At 42.1% G+C, this 20985-nt stretch overlaps 1 protein-coding gene across 2 annotated transcripts; it reads right to left on the bottom strand.

Annotated features, from left to right (window-relative positions):
• Window positions 1–14227: 14227 nt before the first annotated feature.
• On the bottom strand, window positions 14228–20661 carry LOC136432281 (arylsulfatase-like). Of its 2 annotated transcripts, none has more exons than XM_066423441.1 (6): window positions 20105–20661; window positions 17986–18146; window positions 17249–17410; window positions 16750–16972; window positions 16361–16525; window positions 14228–16108 (listed from the first exon to the last, which is right to left on the bottom strand). In XM_066423441.1, exons 1-6 carry the CDS (start codon window positions 20553–20555, stop codon window positions 15465–15467), a joined length of 1806 nt encoding a protein of 601 aa, XP_066279538.1. In that variant the 5' UTR covers window positions 20556–20661; the 3' UTR covers window positions 14228–15464. The 2 variants fall into 2 exon arrangements, with proteins under 2 accessions (XP_066279538.1, XP_066279539.1); XM_066423442.1 differs by having other exon boundaries at window positions 17298–17410; window positions 17997–18146; window positions 20105–20647.
• Window positions 20662–20985: the final 324 nt, after the last annotated feature.

Here is a 20985-nt window from a genome sequence, read left to right as displayed (position 1 = left end):
GTTATGGGCTGACTTGAAAATGTGATTGTCACCTGTTATGTCAAGCTTTTCACAAATGAAACAAATCACAACTAGAAAGGCAATATTTTCCAGAAGAAATACAACATCGTTAACCCATTTTTCTCCCCACATCTACCAAAAAAATAGCTTTTTTCATAATCACCCAAGTCCAAAATTGAATCTTAACAAATGTCCCCCGCATACACAACCACTTGTAGGGAAATGGGCCTTTGTGTATTCTTGGTGTATGCGAAAACAAGCAAACAAGTCACTGCTATTTGTATACATAGAAGAATATAGAGCATTACATTTATGATGGCAGAAAGGTTTTTTAGTGAAGAAGGCATACATTTTTAACCTTCACAATTGATCGTAACTTCAGTACGACACAACATAAACAGCACAAGGACAGGAGTCAGGGGGCAGTGAAGTTGTTGTCCTGCCCTGCACATGTCAGAGTTAGTGCTCTTAATTGGATTGACTATTTCAACCAATCAGCACCACTTTTGAAAATGCGGGGGTAATTTGAAAGGCGCTCTCTCATTGGCCGACCGAATTAGTACACCAGGGCATTGGAATAAAGACGTGACCATATATGGTGAACACCATATATGGTCATATGAAGAAAACAGCCAATTATCTCTCCCAAAGTCTTATTTTGAAGTGGTGTATGCCATAGATAAGAACAGAGCTCTTTGAGCATTTGTTCTATGTACCCCGATAGCAAATTTCAGGTCATTGAGCTGTAATTACAGTGCACAGGAGGTCCAAATATACAGTTTTGGTCTGAAAATGGCAAAAAACGCAATGAAGTCATTACAAAGACATATGTAAAAAATTAAGAAACAAATTCTGGGGATATTTGCCCACTCTACCCGTGTGCCAAATTTCAGACCATTTGGCCAAAAAAAAGACAGATATGAATCGATTTGAAGATTTAACAGTAGAAGAAGAAGAAGAAGAAAAAGATGAAACATGAGAGAAAACAATATATTTCATCCATACCGTTGTATGGGTGAAATATAATCATCCATACTGTAGTATGGGTAAAATATGATAATTGAATAAATGAAAAAAAAAATAGTGGTAATATATAAACGTGTATTATTGTGTGGACTTTTTTACATGTCGTCCTATGCGTACTTCACATTTAGATTTGGTCGCTAGTTAGATCCAATGGCAGTTGTGCGTTTTTATCATTTGGTTTTTGTTGAAATCAGGTTGAAATTAGGATAGTGAGGATTGAAGGGAGACTCAACAGAAGAACAAATAGGATGATATTTTCTGAATCCTGTGTATGATCTGAGTGTGTTCGGAAAATACATGTGTAAACTGGGCCTCACGCTAAGCCGAAGTCCATTGAGTGTGGTGGGTGCTTTAATGAGCTCAACATTGACGGGACCTCCGGTTTTCAGTACGTCCCATCCTATAAGACGTCCCTAACCGAAACTAGGATTTGCTTCCATACTATTCACTCTTCGTAGAAATGTAAGTGACAAGACGAAAGTCCCTGTATTATTGATCCGGTACGCTCAAGTGAAATGTGTAGTGTTGTGCTAGGTTATGTTGTGCATGCATGTTGTGTTGTACTTTGCAATATGCATGTTGTGTTGTGCTATGCTACATGCATGTTGTGTTGTGCTATGTTGTGTTGTACATGTATACTGTGTTATGCTCTGCTGTGCAATGTGCATGTTGTGCTGCGCGTTCGCCGCCATAGTGAAAAGAGGGCCTAAAGAAGTGTATTTTGTGCGTTCTGTGAGTCTTTTGTCTTTCAAATCAAACGTTCACATCATGGACCGTATTCAATCTATAAAGTCATAGGTGATACCATTGAATTCCAATTTTGTTGGCGCAATGTTCATCATCCAATGGAAAGGGCGGCATGATAAGTTCCTCGTCAAAATGGCGGCATCGCGGTGATGTCCCCCTTTTTGTTATGTGACCGTTTCCTGACGAATGCTTCGGTTGCGTGCAGGTAACAAGAAACTGAATGATGGCTCTCTTGTACCTAATTTGTGGCGAGTGGAAACAAAAGGGTTCGAACGACTGACTCTCTGATCGATCAAAAACACTTGGATGTCGAAACCCCCTCATCTTCTCCCCCCCGAACAATGTGTCCAAATTGGCGACTGCTTTCTTCCACCAAGGTCGCGTGACCCCGCCCATGCGTCTAGACAAGGTGCAATTTGGGGTGCCAATTATCAGGTATCTAATTTTCAAACCACAATTTTCTGTGCTCACACACTGCGATGAACAGCTCATCACCAAATGGTACCTCCCACGTCGAGCCGACAACATCAAGTTTTGTTATTTTGAACACGGTCTTTACACCGTCTCTTCCACTGAGGCGGCCATCATTTCTCGGCCAAAAATATCATTAGTCCTTAAACGAATTTTACTGATAAAGAAGTGTACTTTGAAAGTGTTGTGTGTTTCATTGTTTATCAAATCATGCTTTTGCACCATGGATCATATTCCAGTTATAAAACCATACATGTAGGGCACACACGTGACGATTTTGGTCGGTTTTTATCCAGTGCCAAGGGGATGACAGAAAGAAACAACTACCAAGCGCCGCCTTTTGCTTTAACTCTATAGTTTAGACATCTTCAGAAGGAAATGTACGTATTCCTATGATTTGAGACTTTAGAAAAGAAGTCACTTTGACGTGAACACATTCTTAAACAACACACTACGTACAGATATATACCAGCTCTATTACCGCACTCTGTAATCATACAGCGAACATGGTATCGTTTTTTTTAACCCAAACGGTAAGCTGTTTCATTCATACAGATTTGGGGTTTAGCTAAAGATCAGTCACCAGAAATATCGTGTTTTTCCCCTCGCACGTTTAAACATTTCATATGGTTTTGCTGTCTTGCCCGCCCGTCTGACGAATCTACAAACGACAGATTTCCAAGTACCTAACCGCAAACTCGGCGCAATCTATAAATATATACATGACAGATCTACAAAATGTACTTAAAACCTCATCTTGCCAGGCGTCGGTAGACGTGTTTTTGACAAGGACTTCCTGTGATGTATATCAAGTAATTGTATGTTCCTGACAAGTTCAACTACATACCTGTCAGCGAGACGCGCAGCGACAGCCATTTCAAACTCATATTTTTCATATTACTAAATTGACTGACCTTCAGCAAATTACACACGCACACACACACTCGCAAAGTGCCAAGCAAGTTAACGCATCGCATATACTATTATCTTAAATTGAGTCTCGGAGGAACAAATTGCGACGGCAGTTCAAGCTCAGTGCTGTAACATGAAATTATCGCGCCATGGGACCAACTATAGAACGGTTGTGCCACTTTGTCATAATCTAGTATTCCAGTGGATTAAAAGTATCGTGCTTTTTCTTTGCTTTTTGCACGAACATGTATTTTGTACTTTCTGTATTGTTTGTATGGCATGCCATTGTTCTATCTTGATGTTGTTAAAGCTGCCTCTTACGCCATAATCTATTTCTTCACATCAAAATGATGAAGACCTAAATGCAAATGTATGTGTAACTGTCCCTGTGTATGTGTGTGTGTTTGTGTATATGTGTATGTACTATGTATGTATGTACGTGTGTGTGTGCATGAGTCTGTGTGTCAGTGTGTGTCTGTGTGTGTGTTAGTATATGTGTGGGTGTTTGTGTGTCTGCGTGTGCGTTTGTTTGTGTGTGCGCGAGTACCTGAGTGCGCAAGTGTAGTGTATGTATGTACGTATGTATGTGTGTGTGTGTGTGTTTGTTTGTAGATGTTGTGTATGTATGTGTGTGTGCGTGTTTGTAAGTGTGTGTGTGTGTGTGTGTGTGCATGTATAGTAAGTGTATGTGTGGTTGTGTTTGTATGTATGTATGTGTGTGTGTATGAGTGATGAGTGGTGTGCGTGTGTGTGTGTGTGTATGTACGTGTGTGTGTGCGTGTGTTGTGTATGCATGTATGTGTGTGTGTGTGTATATGTGTGTGTATGTGTGTGTGCGTATGTATTATGTATGTGTGTGTGTGTATGTGTATGCGTGTGTATTGTTTATGTATGTGCGTGTGTGTGTGTGTAAGAGTGGTGTATGTGCGTGCGTTTGTATGTGCTTCAGGCCACATATCATACGGGCAGAGAATTGCATTTTACCACTGTGCAGTGTATCCCATCTCAAAATTTACACGTCAATGACAAAGTCAACCAGTTCTAATTTTAAGCGTTCTCCTGTCACCTTGTTCAGAATGTATTCTAAGACGAGCGTATTCTGTGTCGACAGTATTTCTCATGTGCACTGTGACAAGAATTTGTAGATACATGTACTTCATATGGTAGTGTCGGGTAGGGAGTACTCTAGCAGAAAATGTGTGCTATTTTTTAACTATTAAGGTGCATGTATCATCACCGAAATGATCCCACGTTATGCTTTGGTCACAATTGGAAAAAGGGGCCCTGCCGGGTAGTTCCCGGGCCGTTTTTGGCACTTCCGGGCGTGACCCCTACGTGGCCCCTTGGGGCACCCTGCGGCAACCGGGCTATTTTTGAGCCCGATGGGGACCCGAGAAAAATTTAGTTCTGACTTAAATTCTACCCGGGCCCCGCGGCCAAAACGACGCCGTGACCTCAACGTGAGAACACCGCGAGGTACCCCTCCGGTTGCCGTCAGTCCACCGGGACAGGTAATAATTTGTCTGTTTGTTTGTTTATTCATTTGCACAACAAGAACATTTATGATACATAATACGATAAACAATAGATAATAACAGATTCAGGAGGAGGAAAAACGCGTATATAGCTCATACTAGGCCCTCCTCGTGTATATAACACGATTATAACTTATAAATAAAAGTAATACATAGAATATGATAACGATAGACAATGATAATCAATTAATGGTATAAATCAAAGTTAGAAAATAACTTTTAAACGTCAGAAAAAAAGTGCCTGTTTGTATATTTGTCTGAAGACTGTTTCATATTGTGACATATTTGCACTTGGAGAAATCTGCTAATGATGTACGGAATAGAGGAATATGGATTTCTTTGCCTGGTATAATAGTTGTGAACATGTGTGAACAAGGGTTTGGGAAAAATATAAAATATATTGGGGAAAGTTTGGTATGCAAATTTATTGTGAAGACATTGATTTGTAATTTATTGATATCGTGGATATCTAGTATTTTGGATTCTTTAAATAGAGGAGCCATGTGTGAGCGAAAGTCAGAAGGAGTTGCTATCGTTGTGAATTTCTTTTGGAGAGTTATATGAGGATGTAGAGTTGTATGGCAGGCGCATCCCCCAAACAATGTTACAGTAGGTCAAATAAGAGTATATAAGGCTGTTGTATATAGTTGTGAGAATCTTTTCAGGGATGATGTATTTGTTTTTCACAATAACACCTATTCTTTTAGCAATTTTTTTCCCTTATAGCAGAGACTGGGCTTTTGAGTGTAATTTTTTTTATCTATCATTACCCCCCAAAATGTTGGTCTGTTTCTCTTGTATATTAGGAACATTGTGGACTTATTGATATCATAACTTTTATTTTTACTACAGAAAATAAGGCAATTTGTAGTTTTATAATTTTTTTCCAACCTATTTGCTTCAAACCATGTACTTTACACATATATTGGTTAGCCTAAATTATAGAATAAAGCATTGACCCATTGTTATGTTATGATACGTATGCGGATCAAGTGCACAGACTAAATGTGTGTACTTCGTAAGACCGGGTCTTGACATAGTGTGTGACGTTACAGATCAGGTGAGCAGAACTAAAGCGTGAACTTCGTATATCGTGTTTCTTTTTGAGCTCCAGTGCAGTTTTATATACCCCCGAGATATGACGTGTGCCCACCAGGAGCCTGCCTGATGCCTGGCCGTAGTTCGCGGGGCATTCGGCAGGGACCCTACAACTGCCCCAACTGGGTGAGATAAGCACGCGGTACCCTGTCGGACCCCACAGGGGTCACTACAAGACACCGTCAGAGCAACTGACGGGTACCTACCAGAGACCGACCAATGAAGTTGACAAAATTTTACAAAAATGCCACCGAGTGCCTGCCGGAGCACCCCGGGACCCCTGCAGGGCAGCGTAAAGGAAACTTGTAATTGTGACCACGACAGCAGAGCCCGGCCGGGACTACATCCCCGACGGGCACCGGCGCAATTGTGACCGAAGCATTACTACTGCTCTCGACAGTTTTGTTGTCTCTCATTTCGTGAATAAATTTTGTTGTTGTTCTGTGGTATCACCCACAAATGAAGCAGTTTCACCCGAAAAGAAGCAGTTTCATCCATCTTCTTCTGCCGTGTTCAAACTTCTAAAACACCTCTGACGGTTGAGGATTCTGATTCAGATACTAGTGCAAAAGAGCGCCGTCTATCAATCGCTTGAAAACATGCAGCCAGCGTACGACCACACTACTATCCCTATCACTTTATTACAAAAATAAAATACAGGGTACATGAAACTGACAAATCTTAATCCTATTTCAAAAGCTAGGATTCAAAACCTTTACACATTTCTAAACTGACCATTAAATATTGATTGACTCGGTATAGAAAGGACGACAATCGGTTCACGTTCCATGTCTGTGTCACCTGTGCGAGTTCCCTGTAGAGAAGGAAGATGAAACCAGACGGCTGATGTTGGGTGACAGAGATACTGAGTCCATGTTTAACACAAAATAAAGCCGTAGGGAACCACGCTTAGACAGCTGAAGTGAGCTGTGCAGAGAGCCAGAAACCAAACGATTCGTGCCCTTTCGTCTAAGCGTTGCTGCCAGCCAACAATGATCACTTCATATTCTGCCTGCTTTTTCAATATTTCCCCTGAGTACCTCCCTCTGCGTGTGTCCTTTTCGACTCTGTTACCGGGAGCCACTGGATCGAACAAAATAAAGACGATTTGGGTGAAGAGCAACGCAACAGACACATTGGGGAAGTAAATGAGATCTTTAAGTTTAGCTGGTGATAGTTAACAACATCTCAATACTGACAAAACGAACGTACATGTAGCTGTTATATTATGACATGCAGTTTTGGGGAAAAGTAGCCTCAAAAGAGCCGGGTGTCAGGAGTTTTCGCGACAGCACTTTGAGAGGTGACACCGGACTTGTGATGCTGGTGGATTGTCTTCCAGAGGAGACACATCGGAGTACAAAGGTCAAGTTTAGTGCCGCACGAGTGCCCGAATGGAAAGGACAAGAGGTCAAGAGCGCGTGGCCTCCTGGGATACCTAATCCTGTGTCGTGTGGTTTACTGACAAGCAATGGGGATGGGGCTTGGTGTGCTGTTACTGTCTAGATTGATCACTAGGCTTTGTTGCTAACGCCGCCGTCAGCTCGGCAAAAATCACTAGAAATCTTTCTGCGATTAGGCCACAGCAAGTACTTTTTATGGATGACATCAGCGCGCTCATTAATTTTCGCTTGATTTCGAAAAAAAAACAAGAAATTTCATTGCCCTCCGATGTTGACAGTCTAAGGCGTTTCATTGCATATGAATACCCAGTGTAGTTCCTGCCCACCATGATGGTATTTTGGAGTCTGCGGAGGATGTCATCCATAAAATTTACTTGCTGTGGCCTTATTTCATGATACCTCATATCATACCTACATATCTGAATGGAAAGGCAAATTTGACCATTGTGAATTTGAACGAAACTGTCAATATGGTATCTACAACGAGTTAATTAAGATGGGCGAGATGATGAAGATTAGTATGGTTGTCCAGTGGGAGTGGTGGTGCTGTGTGTGTGTGTGTGTGTGTGTGTGGGGGGGGGGGGGGGGAGGGGGGATTCCATTCCAAAACTCCTTTTCGAATGTCCAAAATAGCAATAGGAAGACTGTCATTTCGTACCGAGCCTTTCATTTGCTACCACGTCCCTTTGGCGCCACACCATTAATGTAGACTAAAAACTTCAACTAATATAAGAGATCAATGATAGAGTGTTTATGCTCACGTGACTATGACGTAAGTATTGCCCGCCATGCTGGAGGATTAAACATGGGAACAGTAGACAAATTCATAGTGGTATATGTAATAACAACCATGTGATAGTGACATTGAGATTGTACACATGCAAATCTACAGCTCTGCCTGGTCTAACCAACCAACATGGCGGCTGTGACATCACCTTCATCCCGATCACAACAGCCCCCTCCCGCCCCCTCCATCAGTACATTGACAGTCGCTCCATCCATTTCCCGCCGCCGCAGGAGACCGGGAGGTTAATGCTACCTGTGCCACGGGGTCCTCCAATTCCATTACCGCGCGCCTCGTAATACGATCACCGTGTCACCCTGTCTCCTACACCCGCGCCTCCCGCCCGAATCAACCTCTCCGTGTCCAGTATTACCAGATAAATCCCAGAGAAGGCTATCGTCGTCTGTATGCCCCCTCTCCACTAAAATAGATCCGACAAGTGTAACGGATAGTGCCCTGTAGGGCTTCGAAACGCGTCGCTTCAGTCCTACGTTTTGTCGGATGGGTTTAATTTATTGCACTCGTTGATAATGCACGCCCCTGGATTTCATTTCCAAAACCATTGATGAAAATTTGTCAGCTAATGACGAACGCGGCTTGACCTTTATTGCTAGTACCCTCATCTCTTTCCTCAACGAGACCAGGCTTGCACAGATGTCCGCTAAGATCATATTTCCGTGACATGAGGATGTTCGACGTAACATGTACCCGTTTACTGTTCTTAAGTAGATATTAAAGGATAGATAAATATAATCAACAGCTTGGCATCTGTTTCTGTTTTCTTTCTTTCTTTCCTTCCCTCTCTCTGCATTAGGAAACCTAGATTGAAGAAAAAAGTACCGCATGTCTACTTCTGACGCTTTTCGTTCACACACTGCTTACAAGAATGGCGTGTCCACCGATGACGTCACATATGTTCGAACCAGGTCCCATGTGCACGACTCGCTTCTTCCCCTCGCCCTCTGCCGTGACATCTAACGTGCGTAACCCATTAGCTACCGCGGGAAACCTTGTCGAAAAAGCTCCCCAGAGATCCGCGACAGCGCCTTGTATGACAACGATATATGGACTGCTGTGGGAAAACAAAATAGATGGGGCACTATCATATATATAGATATCAGCGCTTGCGCACGCGCACACTGGCGTTACGGACGACTCCATGTAAGGTCCTTGTCGCTTGGTTCCTCTTCGTTGCCTAGCCTCAGTTGGAACAAAACTATAAACTAACATCATAAAAACTGCAGCTAAGGTACACATGAACATCAGGTACAGTTTAAACTGACCGCATTCGTCAAAAGTCCACTATAGATTTAAACATCAATTCTTTTAACCGTTTATGAACTATTTGACGGAGGTTTATGTTCTTCGAACTCTTGTTGTGTGCAAGAGAATGCTACGATGGCCATGATGCGAAGCGGCCATAGCACTAGTTAGTATTATTACTGACTATTGTAACTTACATGTAACGTTACATGTAACCGACGAAAGAGGGAATTTGCATTGCTACGCACCTTCGCCGATACAATTATGTCTTCTGTGTCCTTGGTGTGTTTGTGACTTTGTGAACAGCATAACGTAATACGCATGTAACTAAAGTTGAGTTGTAAATCGAAAAATGGTCACCAAAGCGGCTTTCTATGATACCGCAGCTGAACTTTCACCTTTGGTGCCTATCTCGTGTTCTGGACATGCTATGTTCATAATGTTTAGTTGGCAGATTAAGACATTACTTCGTTTATGCATATGTGTTACGATTCAAAGTCAGAATGCACCTCTGTAAGAATAGACACCTACTGTCGTCTATAAGTTGTTTCGTAGTGCCCATGAGTTGCTATATCATCTGTTTTGTTGTTCAAAGCTTCTCACTTCAAGTTACGTTACCAGTAGGTGTGCACTGTGTGAATGTTCGTACAGGTATTATCTGTAGACAGGTAATCGTTACACCAGATCAACTCCTTCAGTTAAGCCAATGCAACAATACAATGAGTCATGTGAAAACACCACCAAGCTGTACCTGTCCTGGTGGTCCGTGCCTCAACTGAGAGTGTCTTTTGTCCGTTCGTCAGGCAGGTATTACCTCAGGTGTGGACAGTAAGCCTCCAGGTATCTCGTCCTGTGTAAACTGTCACTGACACCAATACTTGCGATGCCCCACGCCGGGGGACTTCAAAGTGGTGAGACTAAGCCAAGAGATTTGGTGCGGAGAATACTCAAGGACCGGAGAGCACGGTTCGACACGGGATTGTGTTGAGCCAGCTGGATCTAAACAACACTTCAACTGTTGGCAGGTTTTAGTGTGTGTACAGTGAGCTTCAAACGGCAAAACGCGGTCATTGGAAGCTAATCGAAATAGACGAGTCATATGCTGAGTGAGGGGTTTCTCTGCTGTGTTTACTGACACCTGTAGTAAGTGTTCAGTGTGTAATTTGGGTGTATTTCTTGCCATTGTAACAGCGGAAAACATGGTTTCATTCGGAGTTAAATGCAACATTATGTTGCCATATCGTAAACTAAAAATACACACAACGTAACGTTACATACATGCATTATATGTTTGTTTGTACTTATACCATGTCATATATTCTATGCTCTCATAACATAGTCTCGTTCGGAACTGGTGTTTAAGAAGTATGTTTATCAGATAAAACGTGTGTATAATAGATGAGAACTTGTTTTTCTGCGTGTGTGAGTGTGTTTGTGTGACATTATTTTGTCGACAGATGTTATCGAGACGGGTCATTTAACATCCTGCAAGCGATCTGTATCTGTCGGCGGAATGTGTGGTAACAATACGAGATATTATAATGAAGATGGCTTCCCCTGAACATCTCTACACACTGCCTGCTAGCTGATCCTATCGCCTGACAATTACAAGGGGTATCAGCATGTCGGTGCCATAAGCGAGGGCTCGGCGATAAGGGCCGATAAAACGGCGCTTTCAGTTCGTCCCCAGGCGAGAAGGGACGAGGAACGTTTGGCAGAACTGTCAATCAAAATATCCGCTCTCGGTGTCACGATCTCTATGATGTTTTGATACAAGTTGATTGAGTAAGTTCTGTATCCCCAACTTTGAACTGAAAGCATACTCTAGGACCGTTTGGCACAGATGTCAATCAAATATACAGCCCAAATCTTCATTATTCATCAACTATACATTATTTGCATAAAATGTTTGGCTCACCATAGGTCTAGTTAGTTCCAGAATTTTTGTTTCAGTGAAACGTATATTTACGCAAACAAAACCCCATACCCATACCACTCTTTAGAGTTGTTTTAACAAAGAAAGAAAGAACTGGAATTGATTGACGATGGCCTACCATATGATAAATCATGACTTAAGTCGAAAGACAAAAAATGTTAGAGAACGTGTCCTTTTTTTCTTAAAATTCTCCCTTTCCCACAGTTTTTTATTTCGACATTCTTTTTTTGTGACAGAATAAATGCAAACATATGCATGGTGATTTGTTCGTTGGTTTATTTGTCCGTTTAGCAATGATTTCTTTTTTCTGCGATGTGGTATGTAATATGTAATATATATATATATATATGGGTATCTACATACAAGTGTTCGCGCCCTGGCCTGGACACGACGGGAAAATATGCGCATCGTCCTATCAGATGGGGACGCGTATGAGGGGGATTTAGGGCGCACGTCAAACCTCTGCTCGTAAAAGAACCCAATGTTCACCTTCAACTAACTTACACTTGTCACAAGTATAAGATATTAGATAAATCTATCATTAAGCAGTTTTGCCACTTTTGTATTAATTATGCAAATCAGTTGGTATCTGTTTATGTTCAACCTGCCATGAATTACATGTGCTACATTTATTGAAGTCCAGTTATGGAAAACAATAGAATCATAGAATTTCCCAATTGATTATGCAAATTAAGTCCTTATTTGCATAATATAGATCTAATTGTGTAGATCCCTGCCTAAGCTACCTGCATGCCTGAATTGATGGAAATCCGTCTTTCCTTTCCTCAGTTATCTTCTATGAAATATTTTGACAAAAACGCCCTCGCAGTTCCAAAATTAAATATTAGGGGGCCCAAACCTGCCTCACTTTGTCCTGATGTCAAAGGCTATCTCAGGCCACCCAAATGTCAAGAACACAGCATGTCCGAGTCATGAGATACATTGAAAAAATACTATGACATTATTTTCTCATTGATTATGTGAATATCCTCCTATTTTGCATAATTTGTTTTTCATTTTGTACATATTTGTCTAAGCTTTCTACATAATGAAAATCATGAAAACCCGCATGTTCTTCAGAAAATTCTGACAAAACGCTCTGCAATTCCTGAACTGGCCGCTAGGAAGCCAAACGTAGATGACTTCTTCCGGAGCACGAGAACTATCTACTGCCCAAAAATCGTGACCATACTATGTCTAGAACACGAGATATCAAAACCAGTAGTTTCGCTGCAGTACGTAGGGAAGCCGCTAGAGAGGCCAAAATACAATCATTTTCAGTTTATGTCAGACCCTACCATTACACCAAATATGAAACCAGTCCATCCAGCCGTTCTCGAGTTATCTTGTTCACCAACAGACATACATACAAACGCTGCTGAAAATATAACCTCCATGACAGGTAATAAACATTTCTTCTACTATTCAATGCTACAGGTGTATTATCAAATGTATCCAAGTCCTAATAAGGAACACAACATATGACCAATGATTAAAATACAATCATTTGTAATATCAACTGTCATAGTTATAACTTCTATTTTCCCATGTGAACAGGGCCAGTTGGCCAGACCGTGGGTCTATATACACTCCGTTTCCAAGCGGAAGAGAAAAACTCTCCTCTTATCACACAAAATTGGCTCTGAAATTGCTTTGAAAAACAGCCATGCGAAAAACCGGCGAACGATATGACAGTAAACCAGCTGGTGCAAACACATGCCGAGAGACACGGCTCTGTTACCTGTCCAAGTGAAATGGCCTGGACTTCGTCAAATGGGAATGAAGAAAGAAACTGGCCCGCGGGCAATTTTCTTCATAAATTCTCCCGATTGTTGACTTTTCCATATTGGAAGTCCGGATCCCCCAACATCCTTGGTTTATGCAACCGTGGGAAATGTCTGTGTCTTCCCAGTGTGCGGGGACCCGGCGACGTCCCCCGTGTTTAATTACGCTCTCTCCCACCCCAAATTATACCTGCCGCCAGATGAAAATTGAACACCTTTTTACTCAACTCGTCTCATTTCGGACGAAAGCGGGTCAACAAATTTCCCAGGCCGAAAGGTGATCCCCCCAGAGGTATGCGACATGTTCATGGGAAGGTGTGTACCGAGCCGGGATCGGATGACCCAGGCCTCATCACACAACTCCGCGCAGAGTTCTCCCCTGTGAGCTAGGACTATTCATCAACTCTGGTGGAGCGAGCGAGAAATAGAAGGAAAGATGAGACATTTTGGCGGGAAAATGATTACGCCCGTCGTGAGGCGGGAACCTGACACGCCATCCAGACGACACAAACACACCAAAATCGATAGCGTGATTGAAAAGGCTTGTTAGAGAAGTTCTCTGGGGCAGGCTGACAAGCCCTCTACAACTCACCTGCACAAGGAAAATAGGTCACCTTCAGACTTTGTTAAAATTAAATGAGAAAGGTGTCGTCTGCGTCAAAGGAAGACTGTTAATTGATGTGACGTTTGTCAAAAAGTGGCCTATCACATGAAACGATGTAACAATGATGGAAAAACTGAAACTCACTGGCGGCGAAGATGATGATGTTATCACATGAAACTATTTCTGATTGGGGAATGCTATTGTTGAGGGGTTGATGTTGTTTGTTTATTTGTTGGTTTGATTAAAGATGATGATCACGACAAATTTAATGACGTATGCAGTGGAGACGTTAGGACATATTTGGAGAAGTAGATATTCATCCCCCTCCCCAGGTAAACGACATCTCCTTTGTCAAAAGCGTCACCTAGTGATGAAACAAAAAATTGCACAAGATATGTCAACTCATTGATCCAGGTAGCGACTGCGTATGCAGCTGTCTTGGATATTTCTGTACAGCTAGTCCATAATGAACGGTTCTATTGATTATCAATAACTACTGGATTATTAAGCTTGATGATTCACATTGACGATCACGGAATCGAAATATCTTTTTTTGCTGTTATTTATTGCGTTGAATACGATGGGATTTTCAATGACCTGGATGTATAGACCATGAGTAGAGGAAGGGGTCGCCAGGAAAATAGAAATAAATGGTTGCTAGCAATTACGAACAAATACGTGTAAGTGTAATCCGTCTTTGGGAAAATCGTATGTATGTTTGTATATGACATAATTTGCAGGGGCGAACATGTAGTTATCGAGTACATGTATTATTTATGTCAAGAAATTGTACTTTGCCACTCTGCGGTACTGAAGCGCCGACTAGTAATCTATTTTGGTATTGCAGGCAGAACTCGGTCGTTGCTGTTCGAGAAACCTCATTTTCAACGCACGTTCGGTTTTACTTTTTGTCTCACCTTGGCAGGAGTTGTAATACACCACACCATATCTACTTCCCTTTGTCATTTTGTCTTTATAGGAGATACAAGAATTTTTCTTCGGGTCGGTGTCGGTCTGTTTGCCGAACGTCCCCGACAGTAGATTTCGTGAACGAGAAAACTTGAGTAAGTCCCAATTATTTCAGTATTTGTTATGTAAAGTTTAGCCTTTTAACAGGTGACTGTTTAAATTAGACCTAGCCAGCCCGAAATGGCAATGTACAAACTCGATCTTGTTCCATTGAAGTACGTTTATGACAAATATGCGATGTGTTTTGCACGCCCCCTATCGGTAGTACTGATAATGCCAATTCGAGCAAACTTCAACGTCTCGGAGCGACAATCAACGAACACGAATAACTTTGAAATATGACACATTGTATAACAACCTTTCCCTATTGTATTAAAGTATTTTGTTTAAATCAAAATGTAAGAACGATCTATCCTGTTAAATTTTTTCCTCTGAATCGTTCACTGCCTGTTTGTACAGTGCGAACGTACGAACGTTTGTTGTATGATTGAGAACGATGAGCGCCAAAAGTGGTTTGAAAATTATTATACTCTCAACTGCCAATATCACTTGTATGAATCAGTGCATTAGTGGTACCTGATCACTACACAGAATACTAAACATTATAAGTCACTATTGTGCGAACATTGTGGTTGAGTTTGTGTGTGTACGAGTCTATTATGACTGCAGTATGGACAATTGTGGCTTTACGTGCTACGAGTACTGCTCTATAGTACTGCTCAAAGATTGCAAGTTTAAAGGAAATAGGAGGTTGTCGAGGATGAAACCTTGAGGTACACAGTCTTGAGGACTGTACATCCGAGAGTTCCTTGTGCACTTAATCAACCTGATTGATGTATCCGACCCTTTGTTTCCTATCTAATTTCCTCAGCTGAAGCAGTAAAATTGTAGAAGATATATTGTCCTGCGTATTGTTCTGTTTTATTTTATCCCTATTCCCAAAACGGTTCGTAATTACATGTACAAAATGGCGGCTTGCAGCAAGGTTGTACCGCCCCAGAACCTTCTTCTAACTGCGACTTTCCTGGTACCATTCTGATCTCGTGTTTTAACTTTTCCAAAAGAATCTCTATCAGAACATCTTTGTATTCATTTATAGGCAAAGGATACCGTTCTCCTGGGTCTATGTCTATATCAAAGAGTAGTGGCGGATCGTGGTGTGTGGTTTGAGGGCCGTAACAGTCAAACGATGTGTAGTAGTCCGCCATTGGGACACCTCTGGGGCAAAATTCTGTGTAGTTCACTCCGGGTAGCTCCATGGAGTGGAAATGTGCTTTGTACCCCCCGTACCTAACAGCCATCAGTCTATTGGAACAGTAGTGAAACAAGGTCCGCGGGGAAGGAGAGAGTTTACTTCTTGGAACAGCCGACGTCTTCTGTAGCAAAATCGGAACCAGGCTTTTCCCGTCATAAATGCGATCCTTTGGTGGCGTCGCACCTGCCAGCTCAGCAGCTGTCTGGAACACGTCCATGGAGCTGACCAGGTGCTGCGACACCTGCCCAGGTGCAACAACACCTGGCCACCAGGCTATAGCAGGAACACGCAGCCCTCCGTCCCACGTGGACGCCTTGCCACCTACAAAATGCACAACGGCAATTACAATTACGAAATGAAATGTAGTCTTTTCAAAGGTTCAAGACCAAGGACACCCTGTGGGGGGTAGAACCTGTGTTCTTAGACCTGATAGTCATAGTAAGTAGAACATCTGGTATGAATTAAGACCCTATAAAGGACAGGGACCCACATGTCCCGGAATCAGTCTCAGCCAAGACTATCTATCCTATGTAATAACCATATTTGATGTACAAAATGATCTTCACAGTGTACCTTTGAGAATCCCATTTGATCCGCCCTCTGTGCAGATCTCCAGATGGCCTCCGTGATCCGACAAGAAGATCATCAGTGTTCTGTGCTGGATCTGTAGACTGACGAGTGTTTTCAGCACCTCTCCTACAGCCCAGTCCAGCTCACGTACTCCATCTCCATATCGGCCTAACGGTACAGACCCATATTTGTTAAATCATTTAAATGGACGACAACAACAACCAGAGACCCTAAGTCACAATGCTGATCAAAAGAAAGTATTACTAGATCTTTCTACTACCTTTCAAACAAAGAAAGAAACAAACAAACAAAGAAACAAACACCGATGAAACAAACAAAGAAACAAACGGATAAGCAAAGAAACAAAGACAGAGAGTGGACAAAATAGTTACCTCTCTTCGACGTCTCCCTGAACCTCGGTGCAGAGAACATGTCGGTGTGCATGTGAGCAAAGGAGAAGTACAAGAAGAAGGGCCTGTCCTTGTTGTTGTGTATGAAGGCTATGGAGTCTTGCAGGAAGGAGGCCGTCAGGTTATCGTGTCTGAAGGGCTGTTGGACTAGTGTGGTGTTCCAGTACTTAAAACACAACATCGGGTCAGGGCTTTCCATGTGGATCTATGAAAATCAATATATACAAAAATGGTTCAATCAAATATGGAGTCATGTACAAGGTAGAGCATCAGCCATTCAGACAGTGGTAAAAGTGACAACTTCGATTGTCAGGTGAAATAAGTAAAGAAAGCTAAGGAACTCGTACATACATGCATCCTTCTTGGAAGGGAACACAAAACTGTGCAAGAGAAAGCCAAGGAAAAGTACCAGTGGTTAGTTGATTAGGGATGAGGATTTAGACTTTGGATTTGGGTTCGAACTGGTGCGCTTTCCATATACCATAGAGAGAGGGTCGAGGATTTCAAGACGATTGAAAACTTCCGAAAACCTTGGATTCGTCGCACGCCCAGTGGTTGGTCCACGGAAGGTTGGTTCCGACGAAGTCGAACCCGTGGTGGTGAGGCAGGTGTCTTCCGTCGCCAGGTAAAAACTCATTGATACCTGTGAAAACTAACGGTTTCCTTATATGAATATATTGTACCAGGAGTGGTAGGTAAACAACAAGACACTGAAACACACAAACGCAGTCCAAATATTGTCACTTACCGAATACAGACATACACCAAATACAGACACCTACAGAAGCACTGATAGATACATTATATACATACATGTACACTTAGGCGCACACGTGATACACGTGGACTTCAATGTACACACACATATTACATGACTTACGCAAACACACACACACACACACACACGAACACACAAACACACACACATACACATACATACACAAACACACACTGCCACACACACATACATACACACACACAGACAAACATACACACAAACACTCACACAGACACACAGACACACAGATACGCACAAACACACACACACACGCACACACACACACACACGCACTTACACCCGCGCGCGCTTACACGCCCTTACACGTAGGCGCATTCACAGTGACACGCATGCACACACACGCGCGCGTTCATGCAAACAATCAAAGAAAGAAACAAAGAAAGAAACAAACAAACAAACTAATAAACAAACAAACACACCCAGGCCGCACCTAAATGCCACTTGCCGACCATGCCCGTGGCATACCCAGCATCCTTCAGTGCCTCAGCGATGGTTGTCTCGTTCTTCGGCAGGCCTCCCGTACTTGTCGTCTCAAAAACTCTCGACTCTCCCCACACACCCACACGCACTGGAAGCCGGCCTGGAGCGGCAAGGCACTTTCATTATACAATACAATACAATACAATACAATACAATACAATACAATACAATACAATACAATACAATACAATACAAAAATGTATTGACACAACAAAAGTACAGCAAGTTTCGTAAGGTCACTACATCTGTACATACAGACAAACTAATGGGTGCAAAGGAATCAACTTAAAAACAAGTATATGAATATATAAAAATATATCAACATGTTGAGTTTACACTACTGATTCTAAGGTTTAAACATTCTTTGATATATTTATCTATTTGTACACAGTGAGGGTTATCTCATCTCAAAACGCAGTTGAATTTATGTAAAGGATGAAACGTATTAAGTTCTTTTGCACAAGCAGCAAGAAAGGTGAACAGTTCTGTGCGTTTATCATCATATCGTGAACAATAAGGTGACATGATAAGCTGGCGGTCATCTTTAATCTCATTTGGACAGAATTGACAAAATCTCTGGTCACGGAGATTTTTCTGATACCTTCGGAATTTTTCAATTCATTCAGATTCTAATCTTTGTGATTGCTCTACGAATATCAGAATTAAGGTATATTCAAAATGTACCTTTCTTGTCGTTTCTTTCAATAAACGTGGAAAATGCATATGTGAACTATGAAGTCACATTACTTGAGAGCTCTTGTCTCAACTATTCCTCGATTTGCATAACAATGTCCAGACGTATTTTGTTCATGTCTCGGGGCCTATCAACAATTTGTAATCCGATGTGCTATTCTTAATTAAAGGCATCCAGAGCATTTTATGAGGATTGAAACTTGAATAAAGAAACTCCAATTTCTAGTCATTCCTACACATAGTAAGTTTCAATAATACTATACCATACATATCGACATTTAAGGAGCAAAGATACGATGTCGTTGTGTGGTGAGAACTGATAGAAAACCCAAGCCCAAATAGACTGATCCTGACTGTCCATCCCAATTAGCGGTTCGACCAATGAGTGATGTTGATGTCCGTCAAATACTTGCATTTTTATGTTTTAATTTTGCATTTCTTCGTTTTGACGGAGGTGGGCGGGGCTATGGTATCGGTCTATTTACACTAGGCGCGTGAAACTAAAAGATCACCATGTAGCTTATTTCTGTGCCGCTTTTGAGCACCTTTGATAAGAAATCCGCACGCAAATGTGGTAAACAGTGGCATTAGATGTCAATTTCATAAAGATTACACCAACTAGAATATTTCCAGTTTTCAAGCTTCATAAAATGCTTTGGGTGCCTTTAAATGAAGTTAACTACTACTAACAAATCCGATAACAGGGTAAGATGAAGTAACTTATGTCATGGGGTTTGAGTAGACTATTGTATAGCTGTCTGTCTGTTGGAGGCAGTATAAAAAGAGACGGAGGCACAATAGTTCAGTCAGACAGTCAGGACAGAAATAGTGGAGAGAACTTCAGTTGAAGTGAGAAGAGCCAGCATTATGTAGTCACGGTGAGTCTGCCTTAGGAGACCCCCGTGCCCAGAAGCGTTGTCTATGCGTCCGTTCTCTATTGTTGATGTGTTACTGTGTTACAAACCCGGATCTATAATGATTTTAATGTTGACACCTGTGTTACTTCCTGTTTATTGAATATAGGAATAGAAAAAAAAAAACTTGTTGGTTGTGATACCATGTTTCATGATACCATGATTAATGCTTTATGGTATTCAAGCTTGCAAATATAACGTTAGGTGTATTTTTGTTGTTGTTGCCAACCTTTTTTTTTCGCCCGCGCGCACTAGATTTGGAGTCTGCAGTGGATTTCATCCATAAAATTTACTTGCTGTGGCCTTTTGAGAGTTGACGTTACGCTAGGAAAAAGAGATAGGGGAAGACCCAGAGTCAGCTAAGTAGACGATCTATGTAGTGATACAAACCTGCAAGATACTAAGAGTTACTAAGGGACATGGTGATACGTAAAACAACATTTGGGCTGACCTGTCAACAGCGCTGCCCTGCTAGGCGAGCACAGTGAGTCTGCGCTGTACCACTGCGTGAAGCGCATCCCCTCAGCTGCCATCTTGTCTATCTCGCCGCACTCCTGGGTAGGATGACCGTAACTACACAGATCCCCCCACCCCATGTCGTCAGCCAACAGGAGGACAATGTTAGGCTTGTCGGGGATGGAACCTTTGGTTCCCTTCTCTCTCTTCGTCTTGGCTTTCACACCTATCTCGTCATGCAAATGGAGCAACATCACCGTGACCAAGGCCACGGTTATCAACGCGTAGCCGGTCATCATAGTGACGTAATATCGGTAGCAGGCGACATTTGGTCTCATTCCACAAACCGCATTGACTTGGTTCAGTTCAAAAGTTGACGCCCCTGAAAAACCAAAACTTGTTAGACAACTTTCGAGGTAAGCGTGAACTTTGACATGTCGGCACATGCGCTCCTGCTCTTCTCGAAATTTGCCTGATTTGACGGAATCTTTGGAGTTAGGTCGTATAGAATATTACTAGTAGCTTCATATCTAAACGACAGAATGTACTGTTTGTATTCAGCAGTAGCTACATGCGGGGAGGGACTGCTGCTAAAATGGATACACCTATGCATCTTACATTTGGAATGCTAGGCGTCGCTTTTGCAACGCAACGCCAAAAAACGTGTCACAGAGACCTATATGCCTACATCATGACTACATAGTATGGAAGACCTCCTTCAACAATACCTATCCTAAATTTGTGCCTTCCCGAGCTCTGGGATAACCGAAACCACCCACCAAACAGAAGCTCAACCTACGCAATAGTGGCTGCATGTCCGTCAAGATTTTTCATTCGATCGTTCGCTTTTCTTTCACAGTTCTACGTTTTTGTATG

This window comes from Branchiostoma lanceolatum, chromosome 4 (genome assembly GCF_035083965.1).
Source record: "Branchiostoma lanceolatum isolate klBraLanc5 chromosome 4, klBraLanc5.hap2, whole genome shotgun sequence".
In the NCBI taxonomy this organism is placed as follows: Eukaryota; Metazoa; Chordata; class Leptocardii; order Amphioxiformes; family Branchiostomatidae; genus Branchiostoma; species Branchiostoma lanceolatum.
Note: the sequence above shows the minus strand (reverse complement) of the source record. Positions and strands in the feature narration are given on the sequence as shown.

Bases quoted from the DNA above. Each gene is read 5' to 3' on its own strand.
- LOC136432281 (XM_066423441.1), bottom strand. From the start codon at position 20,555: ATGTGCCGACATGTCAAAGTTCACGCTTACCTCGAAAGTTGTCTAACA. The intron at 17,411-17,985 runs GTGTGTTTGTTT...TAGTTTTCACAG, and splicing joins GGCATTTAGGTGCGGCCTGG to GTATCAATGAGTTTTTACCT. The intron at 16,109-16,360 runs GTACACTGTGAA...TGCATTTTGTAG, and splicing joins ATCAAATGGGATTCTCAAAG to GTGGCAAGGCGTCCACGTGG.